A 26581-nucleotide genomic window follows, 5' to 3' on the forward strand; every position below is an offset into this window, starting at 1 on the left:
CAAATACCATATGTTTGCACGTATAGGAGGATTAGGAGGAACTTGACGGAGGACCAAGGGGGAGAAGAAGGGCGGAAATGGTGGGGGAAAGGGAGAGAGGCAAACCATGAGAGACTCTTGAATGCTGACAAAAACTGAGGACTGATGGATGTGGGGGGGAGGGGGGGATGGGCATGAAGGAGGGCACTTTGGGGATGAGCACTGAGTGTTATGTAGAAACTAATTTGACAATAAACTATTTGTAAAAAAAATAATAATAATAATAAAAATTAAAAAAAATAAATAAAAATAAAAAAAATAAAATTAAAAAAAAAAAAAAGAAATGAGGAGAGCAAAATAAAATCAAAGCCATCAGAAGGAAAACTACAAAACAGCAGAGCAAAAATCCATGACATAGAAACAGAAAAATAATAGGTAAAATCAAGGAAGCTGAAAGCTAGCTCTTTGAAGACAGAAATGATCAGAATCAGGAATAAAGAAGGGACATTGTTGTTGACCCTACAGAAATTAAAAGGATTATGAGAACATATTATGAACTTTATCCCAACAAAGGAGACAACTTAGATGAAACAGGCAAATTCCCAGGAAGATCCAATTGTGTAGAAATATACAGATTCCTCAAGACAAATGAAATGCTGACAAAGATACATAATAGATTCGAGAAAACATAGAAAATCTGATAAACGTTCTAACAAATAAGTAAATTGAATTTGTAAATAAAACCTTTGCCAGAAAGAGAAGCCAACGTCCACATGGCTTTGCTGAAAAAATATTTAAAGATGAAATAATACCAATATTTTCCATGCACTTTCAGAAAATGCAGAAGGTGGCCCTTGCTAACTCATCCTTTGAGAACTCATGCTCCCCTAATGCCAAAGGAAGCAAAGACAACACATGACAATACAGCAAATATGCCTCATAGACATGAGTATAAAACCTCAGCAAATTATTAACAAACCAAATTCAACAGCATATGGAAAGGATTATATACCATTACTCAAGGGGTATTTATTTAATATCTGACAATCACCAAATGTGATACACTATATGAATAGAATTAGAGACAAACCCCTCACATTCACTTTAGTAGACATAGAAAAGCATTTGAAACAAATCCAACCCCCATTCTTCATTTTTTTTAAAATTGGCAGACAAGGGAAACTTCTCAACTTGAAAAAAAGCATCTACAAAAATCATAAAGAAAACATCATACTTAATGACTAAATACTCTTCCTCTTAAAATTAGAAACAGAAATGATGCCCAGTCTTCCAACTTCTATTCAACATTGCATTGGAGATTCCAGCCAGTGCAATAAGGAAAATAAATTAAAGGCATTCAGAGAAGAAGTCCAAAAAGGAATACAGAAGCCTCCTGTTTTCATTCACAGATCACATGACACCATATGTAGAAATTTCTAAGGAATCCACATCCTCTACCCAAAACTTATTGGAACAAATAAATGATTTAGCAAAGTTGCAGAACACAAGGTCAATATCCAATAGTAGGTACAGTCCTGCTTCGTATCTCCTGCCCTTAATTTAAGAGATTTTTCTTAGCTTCAACAAATGGTTCCATGACCATCCATTTAAGAAAAGGAAAAAGAAAAATTTAAGAATAATTTGGATTTGAGAAATTTGATTTTACATAATGACCACCTGAAAAATAAATATTTCCCCATTCTGATGTTTGCAGAGGCCCTGCAAAGTTAAGAACAATTGTCAAAATCATTGCTAACAGCTGGTCTACATCGTGATTAGATGCAGACAGTGACATTAGACAATATCTTTCCCCCGTCCCCAGACACAGGCTTCCAGGTCTCCTTGTGAGACTTACCACTCTGTATGTAGATTTCACGGGCTGCAGAACATCCCCAAAATTTCTGCCAAGTGGTGCTCTATCCACAATATTGGGAATTAATGAGGCTATCAGTTGTTTGAAATATGGAGGCTCTGGACCACTGCTCAGGTTGGCTACTGTGTCCTAGAACAGAGAGCATTTGCTTAAGGAGCACACAATGTCGAGTCAAAGCCCTTTTCCCCAGGCTTCCACCTCCCAGAAATGGCTTCATTACAGGAAACACACACACACACACACATCCTCGATCCAAGAGTTAACAGCTTTAACAAGATGTGGGGGAACCTTGCTAAGATGTGAGTCTAGATGTTTTGAACTTTTGCTGCTAGAGAAAATTTTGGGTCATAGACAAACTTTCACTACCACCCCCCAGCCCCCCACCAAGGGAATATAGTTCAGCGATCAGAGTATAAGCACTACTCAGGGTTAGATTCCAGACAGCCATTTTTTAAGCATGTGACTTTGGATAGGAGCCAACATATCATAAGCTCTTTTAATTTTTAAAAACTGTTGTATCTCTCTTACCAGAGTCAGTACCAAGTTTTCTTTTTTTTTTCTAGACCCTTCTCTGTGCTAATTAAAAAATATACACACTCTTTTAACTTAAAAGTTAAGATCAGCATATATCCTGACTGGTTTAACTATGTTTTCCACATTTGTCACTTTTAATAGTATCATTGCAATGTTGATCTCAAATTTTTTAAATGTTTTATTTATTTCTGAGAGAGAGGGAGAGAGAGGCAGCATGAGCAGGGGAGGGTCGGAGAGAGAGGGAGACACAGAATCTGAAGCAGGCTCCAGGCTCTGAGCTGTCAGCACAGAGCCTGACGCGGGGCTAGAACCCATGAACCGTTAGATCATGACCTGAGCCGAAGTTGGACGCTTAACTGACTGAGCCACCCAGGTGCCCCATTGGTCTCAAATTTTTAGTAGTCCTTCATAATGTACTCTAATCCTCACTTTATGTATTTAATCTTTTTCAATGGCCATAGCATCTGTTTATTGGCATTCCCATTTTGCAAATGGGAAAATTGACTTGGAGATATTCAGTATTCTTTTTCAAGATCACATAGCTAATCTTAGATACAGACCCATAAAATCGACTGTGACACAAATTTCTACAAAATGAACCACACTTTCTTCCTAAGTATCACTATAAAACTTGAAGACTCTATTTCAATGGGAGGAACTGTAGACGTGCAGTTATAATGAAAGTGAAAACAGAGGCCATCTCTCAGGGTGGGTTAGGGGTTCCTACTTTCCTGTATCATCTGAATATTCTATAACCAGTTACAGCCTTTATGATGAACATCAAAACAGTTCTACTTTGACAAAAGAGTACCAGACCTGAAACTGAAGGAGTGTTATGATAATACAATAAGGGGGTAATAGACCCTAAGTAAATACCTTGTACCGAAACTTCACATGGTCAGTGATTAGGTGGAGGCATATGGAATTGCCAATATTCAACTTTTTTTTTAATGTTTTATTTATTTCTAGGAGAGACAGAGACAGCGTGAACAGGGGAGGGTCAGAGAGAGAGGGAGTCACAGACTGAAACAGGCTCCAGGCTCAGAGCTGGCAATCAGCAAAGAGCCCGACGCGGGGCTCGAACCCACAAACCGCGAGATCATGACCTGAGCGAAAGTCGGACGCTTAACCGACTAAGCCACCCAGGCGCCCCGCCAATATTCAACTTTTTGAGCCACAGAAACAGCCATTTCATTGTTTCAACTCGCTCTGACCAAGCTTTTTCCCTGAAAAGGCTTTATTATCTACGCTATGCCCTAATTCTTTCTCAGCCTTTATTGGGCTTATGTGGTATCATATAAAGATCTGTTTATTATTTTATGCCCTTTATCCTGCTTGTTGAGTTATTTTCTGGCAGGATAGTCAGCTTCATTAATAACTGCATCCCAAAGGAAGATGTCCACAGTGGAGTTCTTTTAAGGAAACTTGTTTAGATGTACCTACTCTAGGTAGACGTGTGTGTATGCACATTCCAGGGTACTTGCTGTATTTTCATCACATCTAAACTTCTATTGATTATAGCAACTATTGTTTTTGAACTACCAAGAAAGTAAAAACATGCTACCAATTTTAACCATAAGATTCCTGTGATCAGAAGGTACAGCCCAATTCCAGAGATGTTACAATATGGAAAATGGGCATCTCAGAAGGAATATCCCACTCAACTCATGAAGTCATTGGAAGGACAACCGCTGGGACTCGAAAACACTGGTTCAAACTCCCAGCTGCAGTTAAAGTGAGCCTGATGAGTTATCACCTCTAAACCAATTTGCTTATCTGTAAAGGGGGAATGATACTGCCATATTCCCATGACAATCATGAGGATAGCATGAGATAATATACATGCTCAAAGCTATCATCACCAAAAGATATTAACTGAATCTGAATTTCCTGTCAGTTTCATTTCTTATAGATACCTCATAACTACAAACTTTTTAAATATAAAGGTTTTGAAGAAACTGAACATTTGCAGCTAAGGTTTTCTTTGGCTTCCCTCTGCCTCTCCCCACCCGAGACACACACATACACACGCACACACACAAGCGCACACAGGTGTATTAGTTTTGGTTACCATAGCAATGGCCTTAGCAAGGGCTCTGAAGAGCTGGATGTAAGCAGACAGGGTGTGTGGTCCATAAATTGTAGAGGCTGCCTCGTACCGCTGAGCCTGCAAGAGAGGCAGGGCTGAGTTTTATACCGTTCTACATATCTCAATCCATTTTCAGAGGGCCCACGTCTTTGGTGAGGGGTGATTTTGGACAGCTCACATAATTCAAACTGGCCTAATCCAAGATTTAATTATGACCAAGGAGGAGACTTTTGCATATACCAGTTACAGTAAATGGCTCCCGTCCGCTAGTTGTTAAAGGCAATGGCTTCTCTTGGCTTCTGGTATTTGGACTGACCAGTCCATCTACTCTGAAAGAGGGAAACGGCTCCTAAGCTGAAGTCTATTTTAAGTATTTGTTATATAAATGTTTGCCCTGAAGGAGCATAGCAGGAGGGGGGGAAATGAGGGAAAATGAGAATCTCAGGGACTCCTGGAGCAAATGGGTAGTAGTGGTGCTGACTGGAGAAGGACATTTAACCATCATGGAGCTATAAAATAGCTCCTCTCCTTTAGCTGAGCTGCAAGCCTTAGGTTTTTCCACAGGAACCTCAGACTCCTCAAATCGAAAGTGGGTCCTATCACTCCAAATATACCTCCCTCCCTGCAACATTCTCCATCTCAGTGAACGCTCCCTCCTTCACCAGTGTAGACACCTCACCCTGCCTCATCCTACATCCTCTGAGTCCCCAAGCTACTATTACCTGGAATCCCTTGAACTCTCTGTCTCTCCTGATTTTACTGTGGCCAAACCCTTGGCTCTCACCCAGATCGTAACGACCACTTCCTAATCAGTTCTCTGCCTCCACACTTAATCTTCCAATTGAGTTTTCTACACTGCCATCTTAGTGACCTTTCTAGATCACAAACTTGATCAGAACACTCCTCCCTTGGAATGAATTCTACTGGACTTTCCAAAGCCTTCCTTATTGACGTAAATTTCGATGGCATAGGATAAAGGATGCTCACTCAACCCATCCTCCTCCATCAATTAGTCCCTGTCTCGCTGCCCTCAACCAACTGTGGCCTCACAAATGTACTAACTCAGTGCCCCTGGACCTTGCATGCATAGCTTCCTCAATATGAACCTCCTTATTCACTTTCATTTGCCTAACTAGTCCTTACTCATTCTCAAGAACTCCCACAGATGTTACAACTTCCAGAAAATCTGCCAATCTCCATTCCTCAAAGACCTAATATAGACTAATGCACTTCCCCTTTGTTTTCATATCACCCTCTGCATCCCTTTTACAGAACTGTAATTACCTGCTCTTCTCTGTCTTTCACTAGACCATAAGCCCTAGTAATCTTAAGGGTAGAGGCATATTTTTACATATTGTTAAGGCCAGATAGTGGCTAGTACAGTATCTGTCACAACACATATCTATTGAATAAATTAGTGAATAAATTAATTAATATTAATCCGTATAGGAGCCTGTCCCTAAGAGAAGCTAGAAGGCGTTCCTAACCTTATTTGTGCCATTGGATTCCTTTGGCTGTCTGTTGAGGCCTATGGACCCCTCTCAGAGTAAATGTTTCTAAATGTATAAAACAAAATACATGGTTGACAAAGAAAATCAATTAGACTGACAGATATTAGTCAAACATTAATAAAACATTTTTGTGATAACATGTTTGTTCTTCTTCATTGAATAACAAGTTTGTGCTTCTTGACTGAGTAATAAGATCTAGTAGCAGATCTAATAACTGCTGTGATTTTAAAATAGCAATGAGAGTGAAATATTTCCAAATCAGCAATAACTCTATGTGATACAAAAAGCATCTGTGGTTCCCATCGGTGACAAAGTCAGAGGCACTGCTAGTATTATTGTCGTTTGATACCTACATTCATAATGGAAGGAAATACTAAGTTAACAGTTACAGAGAAATGAAACGCTGGATAAATGAAAATTATTCACATCCAAGCGTACCCCAGTTAGGAATATTTATTCAACAGGATTTCCTAAAAGGCAGGGACTTTCAGGAAAGTCAGCAGAGGGGAGTGGGGCAGAGCCCCTTGCTGGCATCACTGGACGTTTGTCAAGGAGCAGACTGAATCCCTCCACGTGCACTGCCAAGATATGCCAGCACCCACATTTGTTACCAATGCCCCCGAAAAAATAACTTCTTTCAGAAAAAGTAGAGTTCAGTGAGACGAGAATTCTGGAAATTCTTGGAAATTCTTAGAAAGGGCAAACTCCCAGAGACAACCTCTGGCTTATCCTTCTCTCATCTGTCCCCAAACAAAATCACCTCTCAAAAACATCTCTAAGGAAGTCTAGAAAGAAAACCTGCATTTGACACAACAGTCTTGATGAGGGTATGGTTCATTGGAATGATGAGAACTTTTTTACCTTACCTGGTATTCTTCAAAGGTGGTAATATAATGTGTATACACATTGCACAGGCCTGAAATAACAGCAGTCATATTCTGCATCCCATGGGTTGCAAATTCCTGGTTGGGGAAAGGTAGCATCCAACAAAATTACTCTTCTTTGTAGTGTATGCTCTCAGTCCAGTTACACTTAACATACAATCATAGATGTGAATCAGTAGTGGAAGAGGTCTTTCTTAACATCATTCCTAATGATCAAAACTGCTTGGGGAAGCCAAGGACCAATGAGGGCTTGGGGGAAAGTTAGAGCCATAATGGCACTACAGTCGGGCAAGTCAGTGGATCTATGAACATCTCAGTGATTGGATTTGCAGATATAGAATCTTCTTATTACTAAAATACAGACACTAAATCCATTTCCTAAACAAGTATAATAGGAGGATACTAGCTAACCGTAGTGGTTATTTCCAGCTCCAAATATGATTAGGTCATTTTATTTTTTTTTTAATTTTTTTTAAATGTTTTATTTATTTCTAGGAGAGAGAGAGAGACAGCGTGAGCAGGGGAGGGCCAGAGAGAGAGGGAGTCACAGACTGAAACAGGCTCCAGGCTCTGAGCTGGCAGTCGGCACAGAGCCCGACGCGGGGCTCGAACCCACGAACCGCGAGATCATGACCTAAGGGAAAGTCGGACGCTTAACCGACTAAGCCACCCACGCGCCCCAGATTAGGTCATTTTAAAACCATCTACAATACTTCCTGAATAGGAAGAAAATCAGAAATACAGATAAAATACAGAACTCCTAACATGGATTAGATTTTATTTAGACAGGACTTCAAGATATTAAGGTATATAGAGTTATTTACTATTTAATCCATAAAATATTATCGATTTTAAATTATTAATATGCAATGTTAATAAATATTAATATGTTGCATTATATTAATATTATATATTAATAAAATATTTAAACCAGATTATCATTTCCTTGTCATTTTTAAGCTTATTTTTATACTACTAATATTTCATATTCGCCTCTATGCATTACTTTCAAGTAGTGTGAAACTCTAGGCATCTTAGCAACAATTAATTTTAAAGGTTTCAGATCATAGGATTAGGGAATTCTTTTCTCTTCCTCAAATATAAATGCAGACATATTTTATTTCATTCTTAACTTACTGCTTGAACTGCCTCTCGAAGTCTTCGTCCAGACATGGTCCTGAGTCAAGAAAACAAAATTATCTAAGTGTTTCCCGACTCTGAACGCATGCAAAGAACACAGAACTTGCAGTGAAAGAAAAATGTGATCTTGGCTCATAAGATAATGTGGTAAGGGGCATACAAGCTCTATGACGAGGCAGAACTAAAGTTGAGCTCCTTTTCCCTAGCTCTCCTGTCTTCAGAACAAATCCTCAACTAAAGACAGACAACTTGAAGGAAGGAAAGGGCATCAGTGAATATCACTGGCAAAGACTACAATCATTTTCCATCCGATGATTCAACAAAATTATACCCTTTGTGTTCAATGTTGGTAAGAACTGAGGCAAGTTCAGAATGTACGTGCTCCTGCCTACAAAGAATTTTTCATTTCATTCCTTCATTGAATCCTTAATAAAACACAGCATCTGCTACATAAGTGGCCCCCTTCTAAGAATTCAAGCAAAGCAACAGATGAATAAAAGCAAGAAGCAAATAAAGTCAACAAGCAAATAAAAGAAGTGGCAATAATTGCTACAGGGACCATAAAGCAGAGTAAGGGTGAAAGGGCAATGGTGGCGGTCCTTGTAATGAGGAGGAGACATGGTGGAGGTGGTGGGTGAGGACAGTTGGACTGGCATCTCTGTTACAGATCTGAACAAAGAACTGAAGGAATAAAAGAGTCAGTCATGGGGATAAAAGGAGGGTCAGGCTTTCATGCAGAAGGAACCTTAAGTTCCTAAGCCCTAAGACAAGAGCATGCTTGGTGGTCTGGGAAATGAAGCAAAGGAGGGGTGAGTAAGAGGGAGAGGGGTAGGAAATCAGAGAGGTTGCAGAGGGTAAAATCACACAGGGCCCTGTAGGATGTTGTAAGGGTTTAAGAGTTGACCTGGAGTGGGATGGGAACCCACTGGAGGGGTTTGAGCCCTGACATGATGTAAGTTATGTTTTAAAGGGTTTTCTCCAAGCAAAGTGTCAAGAAAAGGTTATAGTGGAGTAAGAGACACAGGAAAGGGTTGACACAGGAATCTCGGGGAGAGATTACAGTGGCACAGACCAGGGAGAGGGCGATAGAAACTGTTGGGTAGATGGTGCAGAATTTGCTGCAAGATGGGAAGGGGGAGGGGAGGGGAATTGAAAAAAAGAGAGAATTCAGGGATGACTCCAAGCTTTAGGGCCTGAGAAACTGGAAAGATATAAATTTGCTACTTACTAAGACAGGGAAGACTGCATAAGGATTTAAAACAATCTTTCCCACTTCGAATAAGTCAACTGATTGTTTCAAGTATTTGTATTTTGATACAATTTCAAGTCTTTCTACTGACACATCACATCATGTCCATTTGGAACGATAAGTTTTCAAATGCTCATGTTTGCTACTATTTACCCCCTAGTAACACACACAGAAAGAGTTATTCTTCAGAGGCCCACCCAAAGAGGGTTGAGATATTTGTCACCATTCCCAGTGGTTGGGATATTTGTCGCCATTACCAGTATGTATAACACAAAGGAGCCAGCACAGAATGATCTCCGATGAGAAGAAGCGATTGCAACACAAACACATACACAGTCATTACAGTTTTAACCACAAAGTAACAAAGAAAACTTACGTAAACTCCCCAGGGATGGCAACTATGGCCAAGGACCCAACAGTGATCATCTGAACATCAACAATCTCTGGGTGCCACGGATGCGGTTTTGTCAGCTAAGAACCCAAAACATGAAAACTGTGTTAAAAGGATGTGGTCCTTTCTGTAGTCAAGAGACAGATGATGCTCACAGTTTCCTTTATCACAGGATTTGAAATATTTCCAGCTGGCTTTGGTGCTTTCTCCTCTTAGCATAGATTTTCTTTCTAATTAATGAGATCGTGTTCAATATTCTATCTGGGCATAATATATGGATCTCAAATGCCAATGCACCATTAACCAGAACTTACTTCCTCATCGGTAAATATTTTGGTGGATCTGGCATGAGGGTCACAATGTGTCACAGGTAACCAGAGAGGACTGTGCAGGATGAATAACAATTCTACCAGCACGGGAAGAGCTTAATGATTAATGATTAACTCAATGATTTCCCTTTTTAGTCCTGTTACCAAGTCTTGCCTTCCTTTCCAAGTTTTCTCCAAGACAATCTATCCTTTTCCATAGTCAGATTAGTGCAGAAGCTTTCCCTCTATCCCTTCCGTTCCTTTCTTTCTTCTTCCTGAAGAATTCTAATTGAATATTAGGGGGAAAACACACGATTTAAAATTTTTCCTTTCTCAACAATTTTTATTATGAACCCTAGCATGAAGTTTTGACAATTAGAATGTGAAAATTCATGGTCCAAAGCAGTATTAAAAGAATATTGCTTTAGTTAATCAAGTTGCCTGAATTGTGAGAAAATGGGGACATGAACTTGTCTTTTTTTTTTTTTACAGGACCTGAGTTGTTTTTCTCTGCAGAGAACTGTGTATGAACTCCTTTCAGGAGTCAACATCAATGAATCCTGAATAAGATAGATTTTTGTCTAATTCTTCCTTTTCCACTGTTTTAACTGTTCCAGTTATTTATCATAAATTCTAAGTCATGATATTTAGTAATAGTACTCCTTATTCCTTAGAGTGTGATTCTTAATATACATATTTTTAATATTAAAATTTAATGTGGGAATATCTGAATAAGAACACCCATGTCAACAAAGATCTATCATCTGTCTCTGACAATTCAGAAGTTTTAAAATAATAATAATATGCTAATTTTGCCATCATAGTCAAAATGTGTTACCTCTCCAGTGTGAAGAAGGATTGGCTTTGGTTTATGACAGTTTTTGATTTCTTCAGATGGCTTGCCCAGGAGCTGATCTCGAAGAGTGTCCCAAAATGGATCCCCTACTGTTGTCCCTATAGGGAATATTAAAACCAATTTGATTCCAATGCTCTGAAAAATGTCATCACTTTGACAAATGCAGAACAATACTTTTATTACAAAGATATGATTAAGGTGGTTGTCCACTAATTCCAAACAGTTTGATAAGAGAAGAGGAAAAATTTCCTGTGCTTCCTAAAATAGGAGTCATTATTTAATTAGATCCTTGGTGTGGCCGATAGGATAAAAGAATGTATTTTTCAACATCCTTAAGGTTTTATTTCCATCACTCCTCCTCATCCATGTAGTAAATAAAAACAAAATGATATAAGTAATTATAGATCAATGAACTAAATCTCTTATTTTCCCACTGTAGAAACAAAAAATGTCACCTCCAACTTGAAGTACTGATCATTTGGCTTGTGGTCCACAGAGAGAGCCTCTCTTAACTACCTGCTTAATTATCTACATGTGTGTGCACACACACAGACAGACACACACACACAGAGACACACAGTAAAAAAAAAAAATCTAAAAAACCTAAAAGCAACAATCTGGGGGAAAGTTATGTTAACTCTGAAGCCAATGAACTTAGGATCTATATTTCATTCGGAAAATATAACAATTATAAACATATATGGGCCTACTAACAGAGCCCAAAAATATATGAACCAAGACTGACAGAAATGGAGGGAGAAAGAGACAATCAATAATAGCTGGAGCTTTAATAACCCCACTTTTAGTAATATGGCTCAGTTGGTTCAGCATCCACCTTCTGCTCAGGTCATCATCTCTGGTTCGTGGGTTTGAGCCCTACATTGGGCTCTATGATGACAGCTCAGAGCCTGGAGTCTGCTTCAGACTCTGTGTCTCCTTCCCTCTGCCCCTCCCCCACTCACACTCTGTCTCTCTCTCCCTCTCAAAAATAAACATTAAAAAAAGCAATAACCCCACTTTCAGTAATAGAGGGGACAACACATCAGAAGATCAACATCAGAAAACGTGAGCAACACTAGAGCCAAGTGGACCTAATAGGTACCTGCAGATGCATCCATCCACAGAACAAGAACATAACAATCACTCTGTGCAAGTGCATACAGAGAGCGTCTAGGATAGACTATAGGCTGACCATGAAACAAATGCCAGTAAACTTCAAAGGTATAAATAATGCAAAGTATGTTTTACAATCACAATGTGATAACATTAGGAATAAATAACAGAAGAAAATTGGGGAGACTCACAAATACATGGAAATTAAGCAACACGATCATAAATGGATAGTGGTCAAGGAAGAAATTAAAAGAAAATATGAAAGCCCTTTCCGATAAATGCAAGTAAAGACACCATTTACCAAAAGTGATGGGATGTGGTGAAAGAAGTGCATGGAGGGAAATGTATAGATTTAAATGCCCAGATTAAGAAAAAAGAGGAGAGTGACATTGCAAGAAGGCAAAGTAGAAAATATGAGTCTTTGTCTCCCCACAGAAAACAATAATTAGCTAGTCGCAAGTGAAAATAGTCCTGGGAGGGCTCAAGAGACCAATTAAGAGCCTATGGAGCCAAAGATGGAATAACCACCCAGAAATGATCACTGGAAGGATGACCTGAGCAGAAACAGCTAGGAACAAAGAAGAAGCATAAAGACTCAGTATCAGCCATATAGCAGGTGCCATCACAGTGCCCAGTGGCCCACTCCATGGAGGACCCCAGCAGGAATTGCCAGTCACCAGCCCCCAAGAAAGGCTTCCAGAGGTTTTTACAGTAAAGGGCCCTGGACTCTACACTGGCACAGACCCAAGCAGCCTGCTCCACAGAGGACACCGGCAGCTTTTGTGACTGAGGTAACCAGTGGCCATCACGGACTCCCCTACCCCAGGGGAGAAAGAGCACTCTTCCTCACCCATAAAGAGCTGCCACTGCATCACCCTGGGACCAAAATTGTCAGCCCCCATGCCCAGCCCCACGTGTGCCCCTGACCCACAGCTGCACCTGCTCCATCCACACCCGTTTAAGAACACAATGCTGTGCCAGCGCTACGTGTACCTGTGCTCCAGACCTTGGGTCTGCAGCTGCTCTGTGTGTACCTGAAGCTCAGGCACTGGGACCACCACCACTGCAGGCCATCCTGGACCTCAGAGGCACTGTCTCCTGCAAGCACCTGTGCTCCAATCCGCAGTTCTGTAGCTGTTGCACAGGTACCCACACATCAGGCACAGAACCGCTACTGCTACTGTGAAGCCAGTGTCCTGGACCCTGGCTGCCCTTGCTCCATGAGCACCCATGCTCCAGATGTCAGGGCTGTCACTGGTCCATGGGCATTCATGCCTCAGCCACCAGTGCCACCACTCCTGTGAGGGCACCTGCAAGCCAAACCTAGCCCCCAGAGAGATCCACTCAGCTGTGACATTCCCTGAGTGGGGGGAAGATCAGGAGAATTTCAGCAGAAGCCTCGAGATCCTAATAGCATTGATGGCAGCTGAAGACACCCATAGCCTTGGCTTTTAAGGACCCGTGCTATCTTCACCCACACTGACCTAAGCTGAGAGATCTACATGGAGAACATGCCAGTAGGCCCACCCTGGATGTGGAACTGCCACAGCTCACCCATCCAATGTACCTGCGCACACCCATGGACAAAGGTCTTTCCCCCCCACAACCAGTCTGCAAAGTCTAAAAGAGGTGACCGCTCTAGCAAATACACAGAAAAAACTCGAGAAAACCACAAAAATCAAGGAAACATGACACCACCAACAGAACACAATTTTCCAATAACTGATCCCAAAGAAATGAAGATCTATGAAAAGCCAAATAATTCAAAATAATTTTTAAGAAAGCTCAACAAGCTACAAGAGAACATAGCTAGACAACTTAACAAAATCAGAGAAACCTCATATAAATAAAATGAAAAGTTCATCAGAGAGACAAAAATCATTTAAAAAAAAAACAGAAATTCTAGAGCTGAAGAATATGGTGAATGAAATGACAACACATTAGAGCATGTCAATAGCAGATCTGGTCAAGGAGAAGAAACAATCTGTCAATTCAAAGACAAGTCATTTAAAATTATCTAATTAGAGGAGGAAAAACAATTAAGAAGAGTGAAGGAAGCCTACATGAACTATGGAACACAAAATGCTAAAGGGAGCTTTTCCAAACTAAAATACAATGATGCTATTAGTACATAAAATATATGATAGTATAAAACTTCCTGGTAAAGGTGAGTAGATAATCAAAATAAGAGTACTCTAATTCTATAATGATAGTGTATAAATCACAGAACTCTGGTATGAAGGTTAAAAGACAAAAGTATTAAAAATAACTAAGGCAACAGTAACTTGTTAATGGACACATGATACAAAAAGATGCAAATTGTGACATCAAAAACAAAAAATATGGGAAGAGGAGATAAGAGGGTAGTTATTTTATGCAATAAAAGTTAAATTACCAGCTTAAAATAGATTGTTATAATGATAACATGTCTTATGTAAACCTCATGGTAACCAGAAAGCAAATACCTATAGTAGATATACAAAACATAAAGGAATCAAAGCATGCCACTGTTGAAAATCATCAAATCACAGAGACAAATAAAGGAACAAGGTTCTACAAAACAGCCAGAAAACAATAAGATAGCATTAATTAAGTCCTTAACTTCAAATAATTACTCTAAATGTAAGTGGATTAAATTCTCCACACAGAAGGTATAGAGTGATTGAATGGGGGGAAACGACCTGACTATATGCAGCCTACAAGAGTCTCATTTCAGCTTTAAGAACACACATAGGCTTGGGGCACCTGGGTGGCTCAGTTGGTTAAGCATCTGACTTTGGCTCAGGTCATGATCTCACAGTTTGTGGGTTCGACTCCCACATAGGTCTCTGTGCTGACATCTTGGAGCCTGGAGCCTGCTTTGGATTCTGTGTCTCGCTCTCTCTCTGCCCCTACCCAGCTCATGCACTGTCTCTCTCTCTATCTCTCTCTCCATCTCTCAAAACTAAATAAACATTTAAAAAAAGAACACACATAGTCTTAAAAAAAAAAAAAAGAATAGACTTAAAGAGATGGAAAAGTATATTCCATGTAAATAGAAACCAAAAGTGAGTAGGAGCCTGTTCACAACAGACAAAACAGATATTAAATATAAAACTGTAACAAGAGACAAAGAAGGTCATCATATAATGATAAATGGGTAATTCATCAAGATGATATAACAATTATAAATATTTATGCCTTCAATATTGGAGCACCTAAATATATAAAACAAAGATGAAAAGATATGAAGGGAGAAAATGAACATTACAATAATAGTAGAGAAGCAATGTTTTTATTTTTTACCCCACTTTTAACAATGAAGAGATCATCCTGACAAAAAATCAACAATGAAACATTGGACTTGAACCACACCTTAGACCAAATGGACCCAACAGACGTATATAGAACATTTCACCCAACAGCAACAGAATACATATTCTTCTCAAGTGCACATGATACTCTCCAGAATGGATCATATGCTAGGTAACAAAACAAGCCATAATAAAGTTAGAAGACTGAAATCATACAGTTATCTTTCCTACTAAAACCAGAAACCAAATAAGAGAAAAACTGGGAAATTTGCAAATATGCAGAGATTAAGCAACACACTCCTGAACAACTAAGAGGTCAAAGAAGAAATCAAACGGGAAATAACAAATATCCCAACTGTATTCATTAATTTGTTAATTACTGGTTCTGGAATATACACATATAAAAGGCAAGAATGGAAGCAGCCAAAATGTTCCCTATAAGTGATACTCATCCATTTTTCCACTTTCTCTATGTTACAGTGCATGTTATATTACAGAGATGATCAGGACGAAACCTATAATAATCAGTTATAAATGTGTGGACATACAAGAACAAGAACGGACACCCCATGTTTGGGCTCCAGAATGCCTCTGCCCTGAGGACTTTGTGCTTCAATAAAGGAACCAGAGAAAGAAGCAGAGTGAACTCATATTGTTGAAGGTCAAAGACAATCCCACTCTGTGCTCCTCCAAACCCCACCCTCACCCCAGTTCCATTAAAAACCATTCATCCAGGGGCACCTGAGTGGCTCAGTCAGTTAAGCCTCCGACTTAAGCTCAGGTCATGATCTCACAGTTTGTGGGTTCATGGCCCACATTGGGCTCTGTACTGACAGCTCAGAGCCTGGAGCCTGCTTTGGATCTATGTCTCCCTCTCTCTCTGCCCTTCCCTGCTTACACTCTGTTTCTCTCTTTCAAAAATAAACATTTAAAAAAATCCATCCACACACTGTGAAATGCAAAGAAAAGCTGTCTTACGTTCTATTTGAACCCATGGAGGCTAACTTCCAGAAGACACCCATCCCTGGGAAATGTGACTATCGTGTGCACACCTGGAAAGTGTGCACACCCCTGAGTTTAAAGATAATAGTAAAAAATAACAAATGTATTGGCTGCGATGAAACCCTTCAGAACCTGGAGGCTTCAGACCCCAGAACCCCAGATGTCATCAGAGGGCACCTCACCCTGAGTGAAGTTGAAGCTCCCAAACCCGTCGATTGTGCCAGCTGCGAAACTGTAGCCCAGTGCCGGTTTGCACGTTTTTGCCTAAAGGCAAAAACAACACAAAGGTAAAAAGTAAACAAAGCAAGAAACAGAAGTCAAAATTCCTGTAAGTAATGAGATCAGCCCAGAGCTTTCCCCTTGTGGCATAATCAGCGTGGCTCAGCGACACTTACCGTGTGTGTGGAGTTGAGCCAGACGGTGATGTTGGACATATTCACCCACTGATGAGCCGCTGCCAGTGGCCCGGTGACCTCCTGGGAGGCGGAGGCGTACAGTTCCTAGAAAACCCACATAGGCTCACTGATAACCGGAAGAGCTAAAATGAGTAGTGCCAATTGCACCCCATCAGCTCCAGTTTGGAAAAGCATCTCTCAGCCAAGTTTTGGTTTGCCGGCTGCTTAGAAATGGCCACTACCCACGTGGGTCTCTCTGCCAAATCCAGTTGCTTCCCAGACTCATGGAGGCCCTGAGACCATTGACCTGTGCTTACTCCCCACAAAGATGAAAGTCTAGTGAGAGCCTGTAGCACAGAAAGGCCTCAATCTCACTTGAAAGACAGTCAAGAAAATTTAAGATTAGGAATAGTTGGGCCCATCACTGTCTTCACCAGGAGAGCTTACCCTCAGGGACTCTCTGAGCGAGTTCCTTGCCACCAAGGGCAGCTGGGAAGCCGTCTTGCCCCACCCACCATCTGTGCTTTGCAGTTCTGTTCTGTTCTGTTTTGCTTTGTTTTCCTGCAGGGTGAATTGGTGCTTTCTTAACCTTACAAGGAAATGGGAGTCCTCGTGTTTGGAAATGTTGGTTCGTACAGATGTGCAGCAGACATGGCAGGCCGGTCCTGCCTCAGCACATGCCCCTTTCCTTGACACCTGACTGTCCCCACTCTGTCCCCATCATCCATTCTACAGTCACGTGGGGGCTCTGGAGGGGGGATTGTCAGTAACACCACCTGCAGTCTGTCTTTCTGATGAAGACCCGAGGTGTGCCTTGCTGAGAAGAGTTTCCAGAATGTGAGACAAATCCCTGTGACCCCCGGGCCCCAAAGAGTAACACTGAGGTGTGTCACGGGTGCAGACCCTAAATAGAATCTGTTAATTTAGAGCAATCCACCGATGATACCATCGGAATTATAAAGGAACTGCAGCAATTAGGCTGCTGTCTAATGTTTTTAAAGGTGCTTTTGTTCTTCCTTAACTGCTCCTGAAACATTTTAGAACCTTTGGAGAAAATAATTACTTAAACATATGCACGTGCACGCCACAGCAAAGGTATGACTGAGCCGTGCAAAGGGAGGGATTTAACTATGGGAGATACCACAGCCTGACGTCATCTTTTATTTTTTTTATGTTTATTTATTTTTGAGAGAGAGAGAGAGAGACAGATTAGAGGGCGAGTGGGGGAGGGCAAAGAGAGAGGGAGACACATAAGCTGAAGCAGGCTTCAGGCTCTGAGCTGTCAGCACAGAGCCCAGCAAAGAACTTGAACCCACAAACCATGAGATCATGACCTGAGCCGAAGTTGGACACTTAACCGACTAAGCCACCCAGGTGCACTATCCTTTGTCTTTTCAATCAGACATCTGGGGCACCTGGGTGGCTCAGCCAATTAAGCACCTGACTTCAGCTCAGGTCATCATTTCACAGTTCATGGGTTCGAGCCCCACGTCGGGCTCTGAGCACACAGCACGGAGCTTCCTTGGGATTCTCTCCCTCGGTCTCTGCCCCTTCCCTACTAGCACTTTCTCTCTCTTTCAAAATAAACAAGTTAAAAGAAATATCTGATTATCTGTATCCATAGGAGCTGACACAAAATATGGGGGTTACAGGGAATGGAAGACACAGTTTAGCAGAAGGAGAAGCACAGAGCAACTGCTCATAATCTCACTGAAGACCAGATTCTGTCCTCATCAAAAAATGTTTTAAAAAGGAAAGAGAAGAAAACACAAGATGGATAGTTTATGCCACCTTGAAGACAAGGAATCCATTGGAATCTGAATTGCCAGAGTAGCGGGCGAACAGCTCAGCTTTGCCTTGACATTGAGGGCATCAAGCATGGCCAGGCGGCGGGGAGGGTTTGGATCGGTCTGGTCATGCCTGGCACCATGTTACCTGGAATATTTTCACAATCTGTCACCATGCTGCCACCACTGGGGCAAGCACTCTGGCTCAAACAGAATGTTTCCCTGCCTCGTTGGTTTTAAAACCACTTCCTCTCAGAAGTCAGAGGAGCAGTCAGAGCGGGGTTCCTGTGCTCTGGGGAGCAGCCTTCCTGGGTGCTGGAACAGTGCTCTTCCAGCCTCCAGGGCAGCGAGAGCTCCTGCTGTCCCTTACCGTCACCGTCACCGACTCTGTAAGAAGCGCCGTGCATGGATTCGAAAGAACTAGGTTAAGTGAAGGTGAAAGAAGCCAGGCCCACGGCTGACCTTTGCTCTCTGATAGATGATCCCTCCGATAATCTGCGTGCTGTTGAGCATGTCGTGTCCGGGTCCTGAAGCGACGCACATGCTAGACTATAACACGGGCAGACAAGACCGGCTCTTAGTGAAAGAAGCAATTATTTTAAGGAATGCAAAATCACAAGTGAGTCTGAGCAAATCAGAAACCCGCTCCCAGTTACGTTGGAGCACATCCATGGCCCTCTGGAGAAAGTCAGTATATACATCTGGCTCTATCTTTCACTTTTGACACCACGAAATTTGGAAATTGACCAGATACTTAAGTGTTATGACTGAAAATTTAAAAGTATTAAAGAAAATGTGGAAGAACACCTTCTTTATAACCTTTGATTCATCCCTACTGAGTTGCATTTTCTCTCATTTGTGGTGAAAAGCATCCTACATGTATATCAAAATTAACACATTGTGCGCCTTAAAATTATATAATGTTGTCTCTCAACTACATCTCAATAAATCTGGGAGGAAAAAAGCAAAAACAAAAAACCATTCCTCCTGGATACACAATAGAACACAGATGAAATAGGTAATTTGTAAAAAAGAAATGTAAATGTCCATTCAACATTAAAATATATTCAATCCTGCAAATAATTAAATACGCATTTAAACTATCAACAGAGAACTCTTTGCATATTGTGTTGGCAAAGACTGAGAGCTTGAAAAACTAGGTGTCAGGAGGCTTTGGGGACAGTCTCACTCACGCACTGTGGCTGGGGACAGAACTCGTGTGCGCCCCACGGGAGCTGGGCTTTCTCTTGAACCACAAATTTGCTTTTAAGAATTTGTCCTAAGGTGAAACTCATACACATGTGAAAATATGTATGACACGCATACTGACCATAGTATTTTTATGTGACAGAAGGAAAAAAGAGGGGAGAGAAGGGTGTGAAGGAAGAGAGGAGGGAAGGAAGGAAAATACTCATCAGTCATCAGTTTTTTCTCAGCATTCAAGAATCTCTCATGGTTTGGGAAGGAGGGGAAGGAGGGTGATGGGCATGGAGGAGGGCACTTGTGGGGATGAGCACTGGGTGCTATATGGAGACCAACTTGACAATAAACTATTTTTTAAAAAAAGAAGAAGCAAAATACCACGAAGGGATTGGTGAACTAATTTATGGAACTTAAAATTGAAAACTATGGCATTCGTTTAAAGTATATTCACTGTAGGGGCGCTAGGGTGGCTCAGTTGGTTAAACACCTGCCTCTTGAATTTGGCTCAGGTCATGATCCCAGGGTTATGGATTCAAGCCCCGTGTTGGGTTTCCTGGTGAACATGAAGCCCACTTGGGATTCTCTCTCTCCCTCGCCTTCTGCCCATCCTGTTTTCTCTCTCTCGCTTTCTCTCTTTCAAAATAAGTAAATACACTTAAAAAATAAAGTACATTCACTGGAAAAAAGAAAGCAGTTATAGAACAACATCACAATATAGCCTCGTTTATATACACCTGTACACGCATAGGCGCATGGACACAGAAAGGCCGTCTAGAAGGATGTTCAATGAAGTTTTAACAGGTTAATTGTGGAGTTCAAGGCTGCTCATTGACCTTCTTTATTTTCTGATCTTTTCAACATTGTTTGAGTTTTTAACAAGTCTTCATCTTTTTTTTTAATTAAAGCTGGTTTCTGAAGTTAAAAAAAAATCTGTTTAAAGAACCTACAGGAAAGCAAAAGATACAGCAACATGTGCCTATTTCCCTTTCTGTATCTGAAGTGAATCACGATTTTGTTCAAAAGGCCATCACTTCTTTTACAGTCAGTGATTCCATTCCCAGTGCAGGTAAGTCTAAGGTGACCATGGCAATTCCTGAGGCCTCGCCAAAGATGGGTCAGAAACCCCAGCGGGAGCCAGTCAGCACACCCCATTTCCCCAGCAACTGTTTCTGTCCAGGAATGGATATGTACATCACGTGACCCAATCAGAATGAAAAGAACTTTTATTCCAGGGTTAGAGAAAGGTTTTCTCTCTCTCCTACAGTATTTGGGGGGAGAAAAGAATCTACCATCCTGGGTACTGACTGACATATTGCAGTCACGAGGGAAACCAATCTAACAGATGGAACAGAATAGAGAGGAAGAGAATTCTGTTCTGAGAGAGGTGTGATTCTGTGGTCATTTTTAATGATTACAAAGTGTGCTCATTGTAGGAAAAAAAACCATAAAAGTGTATAAACAAAATAAAAATAATAAATATCAACACAATAAAAAAAACCCTATAATAACAATGCCAAACAGAGAAAACCAGGGTTAACAATTCGATGTGTTTCACTTTGTCTTTTCACTATGACACATTTATTTTCAAAAGTGCAATCATAATGAATATGCAATATTAAATCCTGATTTTCTTTTTTAAAATTCTTTAATGTTTGTTTATTCTTGAGAGAGAGGAATCAGAGCATGAGTCGGGGAGGGACAGAGAGAGAGAGGGAAACACAGAATCTGAAGCAGGCTCCAGGCTCCCAGCTGTCAGCACAGAGCCCATCACAGGGCTCAAACCCAGAACCATGAGATCATGATCTGAGCAGAAGTCACATGCTTAACCAACTGAGCCACCCAGGCACCCTAATGTTTATTTATTTTGAGAGACAGAGACAGAGAGAGAAAGGGAGAGAGAGAGAGAGAGAGAATGAGCAAGGGAGGGGCAGAGAGAGGAGAACAGAGGATGTGAAGCAAGCTCTGTGGTGTCAGCACAGAGCCCGACACAGGGCTCGAACTCACAAACTGAGATCATGACCTGAGCCAAAGTTGGACTCTTAACTAATTGAGCTACCCAGTTACCTCTGCTGTTTGTAATTTTAAAGGAAAAAAAAAGAAACAGTTGATGGTGTGTGTGTGTGTGTGTGTGTGTGTGTGTGTGTAGTTAATGCTATAGACATTACAATCAGTGAGAAACATCTCAGTCAGGCAGTTTCTGGTACTAACTTGTGACATCAGAAATGCCGAGGCAAAATGTTTCAGACTGTCCAAGTTTGGCCAAGGGTATTTCATCTCTGACATATACTAATTGCCTCATGATTCAAAACACTTAATAGTCAATCCAATGGAAATAGAATTTTATCCAACCAGAATTTAGTGGGTGCTTCTGAGAAGAGCAGATGCTAGTGGTTAGTAGGCCAGGCACACTCGAGGAGAACATATTTATGAGTTCATGGTGAATATTTAAGATGCACATGAGATGTAAACACCAAGATTTCATGTCACAGTTACTTACCCCACCAATGGGACAAGAGCTGTTGGCATTATCACAGGAGTCTCCTGTGTTGACACAGTGTGGGCCAAGAATATTGGGGGACACATCTCCGAGGTTTGATGAAGCAAAGGCTGCCACATATGGTCCCTGCCAAAAGAAACAGCCAATTGCTTGTCATTCTTTCTTACTTCCTGTAATGAATTCCGTTAAAACTGCAAACATTCCATCCACTCTGGTGAACTCTTCAAATCCATTTGAATGCAATAGAAGGAGGAGGCATAACATCCTGAGAAAATTTCTGAAAAAATTTGCATTGCAGTCGGCATACCTAGTATCACTCACGATATTCCAAAGATCAATACAGCTGTTTCAAGTAGGACAGTTTCAACCCTGGACCACTAACAGAAACACTTTGACAAGAAACGCAGCATATAACAATACATTATAAAACGCTGACTCATCAAACTCTCCTCTGGTATCGTATCTGGAGCTCAGAGGTCCATTTCTCCTTAAAAAATAAATATGCTACTGGCTTAAAAAGAAAATATGAATCCAGATTTTCCTGTGGCAAAAGTGAACCTAAGTGAATGCTAATTCACCATCCAGGTCTACCTCCATGTATCTTTTCTTTTAGCTCTTCAACCTGAAGTAACAGCACATAGCCCTTTAGTGGTGCAAGACTTTAACCTCAACCCCGCTGCTCTAACTCCACCTTCCATGTCTTCAATTTTCTTAGAGAAAGAGATAAGCAGGTATTGGAGATCATGTGTCTTATTTTTTTACACCAAAAAGATAACTTATCTCAAAGTGCCTAGCACCCAACCAGTGATCATAAATGGGAATGTCCTTTCTTTTCCCTAAAACACAGGCTAAAATTAAAAAAAACATTGTTTTGTCAACAAGGAGCTAAAAGGTCACACCAAATGTGAATGGGGCTAACAACTTTTGTATCACTGCACTTTTTAGACATTTATCCTAGTCAAGGGCCTGGGCTCTTCTCATATTCTTTGGCATTTGGGACTCGGACCCTAGGATCAAACAGAGCAGGGTCCCTCCCCTCAGGAAACAGCTTAGTTATCTGTAATCAGTAATTTACACAGAGCTGAGGAGATTTCTGAGGCACATGGACTGAGTTCTGGTACCCATCTCTGATTCCATTCCTCATCGCATTTCAAAGTTATAATAACAAGCCTGGTGGATTAGGGTTGTCTCTCACTTGGGCCTTACTAAAAGAAAGTATGAAAACTCCTTAAAAGGAAATCCGCCACGAACAGGGAAATCTGGACCAGCGAGAAAGATTCAACACCTGTCCCATCCTCATTCAGGTTCTTAACACTACTCAGAAGGTACTTAATACTTTGATAGCTCTGAAAAGAAAAGTAAACATCAACACAGTTTATCATATTTCCAAGTCATTCAAAAAAGAATTATATATTGCAAAAATCTTGAGCTTGCCCTTCCCTCTCCAGCTAATTGTAATTTTATGAAGCCACCAATATAAGTAGTATTTGACACAGTTAGTCACTTTTAATTTTTCTTTCCTTCTCAGGGAGGATGGAGAAGTTTTTTTATCCAAGCATACTAGTACATCACGTGCTTAATGACACTTTACACTGAAGACTTGAATCAGCCATCTGGGCATTGTATGAATGATGATATAATGAATTAAGATGGTGCTTCCAATGACACAAATTCTCACCTGTCCAGGCAGATATCCTTTGTTCTTCTCTTGCTCAAAAAGGTAAGATGCATAGCCCATGTTGTCACTATTGACAAGATGATTGGTATTGTTCATGCTGACTGGGTGGATGGCAAACCAGCTGTAAAAGAAAAGAAGCCCTCAGCTAATGAAGAGAACCAGATAATGGAGCCAAAAGCAATGTCTGGGAGCTTCCATTTTCTCCAGCAGGAAAAAAAAATTTTAATGATAGACATTCCACACTTAGGTTCTTTCACTCATGATGAGCTCAATGATATACTAATGATATAGTCAAAAAGTCTAGTCAATTACTTAAATTAAAAAAACAAAACTATTTTCATAACTATTGTATCTTCACCATCACCATCTTCATCATATGCTTTTAACAAGAGCCAAGAATGATCAGTGATCAGACGTCACACCTAACGCATTGTATGGGTGCAGATTTTGTCCTTCAAGATAGGTGCACATAATAATTCTTAAAGTCAATCCTATCTAATTCAGAGGACATTTACTGAGACTCTGCCATGTGCCAAGTACTGAATACACTGCAGCTGACACCCAGGATCAGACAAAGATGTAAACAAATGACTTTAATACAGTGCAACACATGTTATAAAGAAATAGGCATAAAGTGTTTGGGGACCACAGATGACTAGCAATTAATTCTTAAGGGCACCCCAGGGGAAAGAAACACCATAGTAAGTGCACAGAGGTGTGAAAGAGGCTATTATGCATAATTTGATGTAGCCGTATGCATAGTAATACCTTGTTTAAGTATAGAGCTACAAGGTCCGCAAACTAATTTCACATCTCTTACCTTACTTGAACTTCACAACATCCCTGGAACAAAAGCAGTTATTACCTCTGCTCAGCAAGGTGTCTCAGAGAAGCCCAATAGTAGCTCATTTGTCATCAAGGACTAAGACTAAAGTCTGGGTCTTGGGACACCTTGTCCAGTGGCCTTTGGAGGATCAAACATCCACGGGTAAAAAAGATACTCACAGAATGGAAGGCTGGAAAGCAAATTAACTAGAATGGATGCTCAAGAAAAGAGAGGCTCTAATTTAAAAAAATCTTTTGTTGGTTTGATTATTTGCTGAAAACTCTAAATATTTCACCTTACCTTCCAACCTAAGTAATACAGCACACGAAACTGAACATTTACTTACTGACTAGGGATGTTTTTAAACTTCAAGGTCATCATTCCAGATTCAGTTCTCATTGCCCAGTAGGTGCATATATAAGTCAGAGATTAGCAGTACAATGCCCACAAGGCCTGGGTAGGCAACACAGATGAGTTAAGCTGATTGGTGCTATGGGGATGGGTGTGGACCGCGGACACCTGGAGGCACTTGCATGGGTCTCAAGATTGTAGCCTCTATGATGCTGCTGCCAAATGTTGCCTCTTAAGAGTAAGCTAGGGCTGCCAGATCTTTGAGAAATCCATGTTTTTGTGAAATATTCTGATTTAAAAACTTTTTAATTTTATTTTTCGAGTTTATTTATTTTGAGAGAGAGGAAGAGCATGTGTTCACATGCATGCATACCTGCATGTAAGCAGGGGAAGAGCAGACAGAGAGGGAGAGAGAATCCCAAGCAGGTTCCATTCTCAATACAGAGCCTGACTTGGGGCTCAGTCCCACGACCCTGGGATTATGACCTGGACCGAAATCAAGAGTCAGATGCTTAACCGACAAGTCACCCAGGTACCCCTCAATTTAAAAACTCTTGAAGTAAATGGGGGCGCCTGGGTGGCTTAGTCGGTTAAGCATCCGACTTTCGCTTAGGTCATGATCTCGCAGTTCATGGGTTCAAGCCCTGCATCGGTCTCTGTGCTGACTGCCAGCTCAGAGCCTGGAGCCTGTTTCAGAGTCTGTGACTCCCTCTCTCTCTGACCCTCCCCTGCTCACGCTGTCTCTCTCTCTCTCCTAGAAATAAATAAAACATTAAAAAAAATTTAAAACCTCTTGAAGTAAATGGCATGAGAGGAGAGGGGTGAAGGTTGGGCAAAATGGGTGAAGGGGAGTGGGAGGTACAAGCTTGCAGTTATGGAAGGAGTACGTAATGGGGGTGAAAGGTACAGCATAGGGAACAGAGATAATGGTCTGTGTATAGGGTTGTATGGTGACAGATGGTAGCTACGTGTGAGATGAGCTACGTGTGAGATGAGCATATGTTTATAACATATAGACAAGTTGGAACACTGTGTTGTACACCTAAAATTAATATAACATTGTGTGTCAACTATGCTCAAATAAAAAAAATTTAAATTAAAGAAAAAAGAGAAGTAAATAGCATAGAATAAAAGGAGGGGAAATCTTACCAATTAAGAGACTTAATACATATAGCCAACAAATGTAGTTGGTGGACTATTTGGATGCTGATTCAAATAAAACAATTATAAAAAGATCTTACTGATATAATCAGGGAAAACTGAACTTAGACTAGGTTTTAGGTCATATTAAGAAACTATTTTTAATTTTGTTGATCGTGATCATGGATTGTAGTTATATTTTTGTGCATTTTCCACTGGTAGAGATATACACTGAAATACTTATGAGTGAAATGATTTGCTATCTGGTGTTTGCTTTTAAAACTCTAACAAAGCAGGGGCGCCTGGGTGGCTCTGTCAATTAAGCGTCCAACTTTGGCTCAGGCCATGATCTCACAGTTCATGGGTTTGAGCCCTGTGTCAGGCTCCATGTTGACAGCTCAGAACCTGGAGCCTGCTTCACATTCTGTGTGTGTGTGTGTGTGTGTGTGTGTGTGTGTGTATGTGTGTCTTCCCCCCCCCAC

At 40.8% G+C, this 26581-nt stretch overlaps 1 protein-coding gene across 1 annotated transcript in view; it reads right to left on the reverse strand.

Moving 5' to 3' along the window:
• Positions 1-26581, reverse strand: part of ASAH2 (N-acylsphingosine amidohydrolase 2) — a 77190-nt gene that overhangs the window by 15792 nt on the left and 34817 nt on the right. The window contains exons 8-18 of the mRNA XM_039238545.1: positions 23783-23903; positions 22105-22230; positions 18867-18953; positions 16618-16722; positions 16405-16486; positions 10797-10912; positions 9636-9730; positions 8008-8047; positions 6853-6948; positions 4458-4553; positions 1835-1981 (exon numbers count right to left, since the gene is read on the reverse strand). Coding sequence (XP_039094476.1) covers positions 1835-1981; positions 4458-4553; positions 6853-6948; positions 8008-8047; positions 9636-9730; positions 10797-10912; positions 16405-16486; positions 16618-16722; positions 18867-18953; positions 22105-22230; positions 23783-23903 — 1111 coding nt within the window. The remainder of the gene's footprint in view (positions 1-1834; positions 1982-4457; positions 4554-6852; positions 6949-8007; positions 8048-9635; positions 9731-10796; positions 10913-16404; positions 16487-16617; positions 16723-18866; positions 18954-22104; positions 22231-23782; positions 23904-26581) is intronic.

Source organism: Hyaena hyaena, unplaced genomic scaffold (genome assembly GCF_003009895.1).
Source record: "Hyaena hyaena isolate Hyena2069 unplaced genomic scaffold, ASM300989v1 scaffold_141, whole genome shotgun sequence".
Taxonomy (NCBI): domain Eukaryota; kingdom Metazoa; phylum Chordata; class Mammalia; order Carnivora; family Hyaenidae; genus Hyaena; species Hyaena hyaena.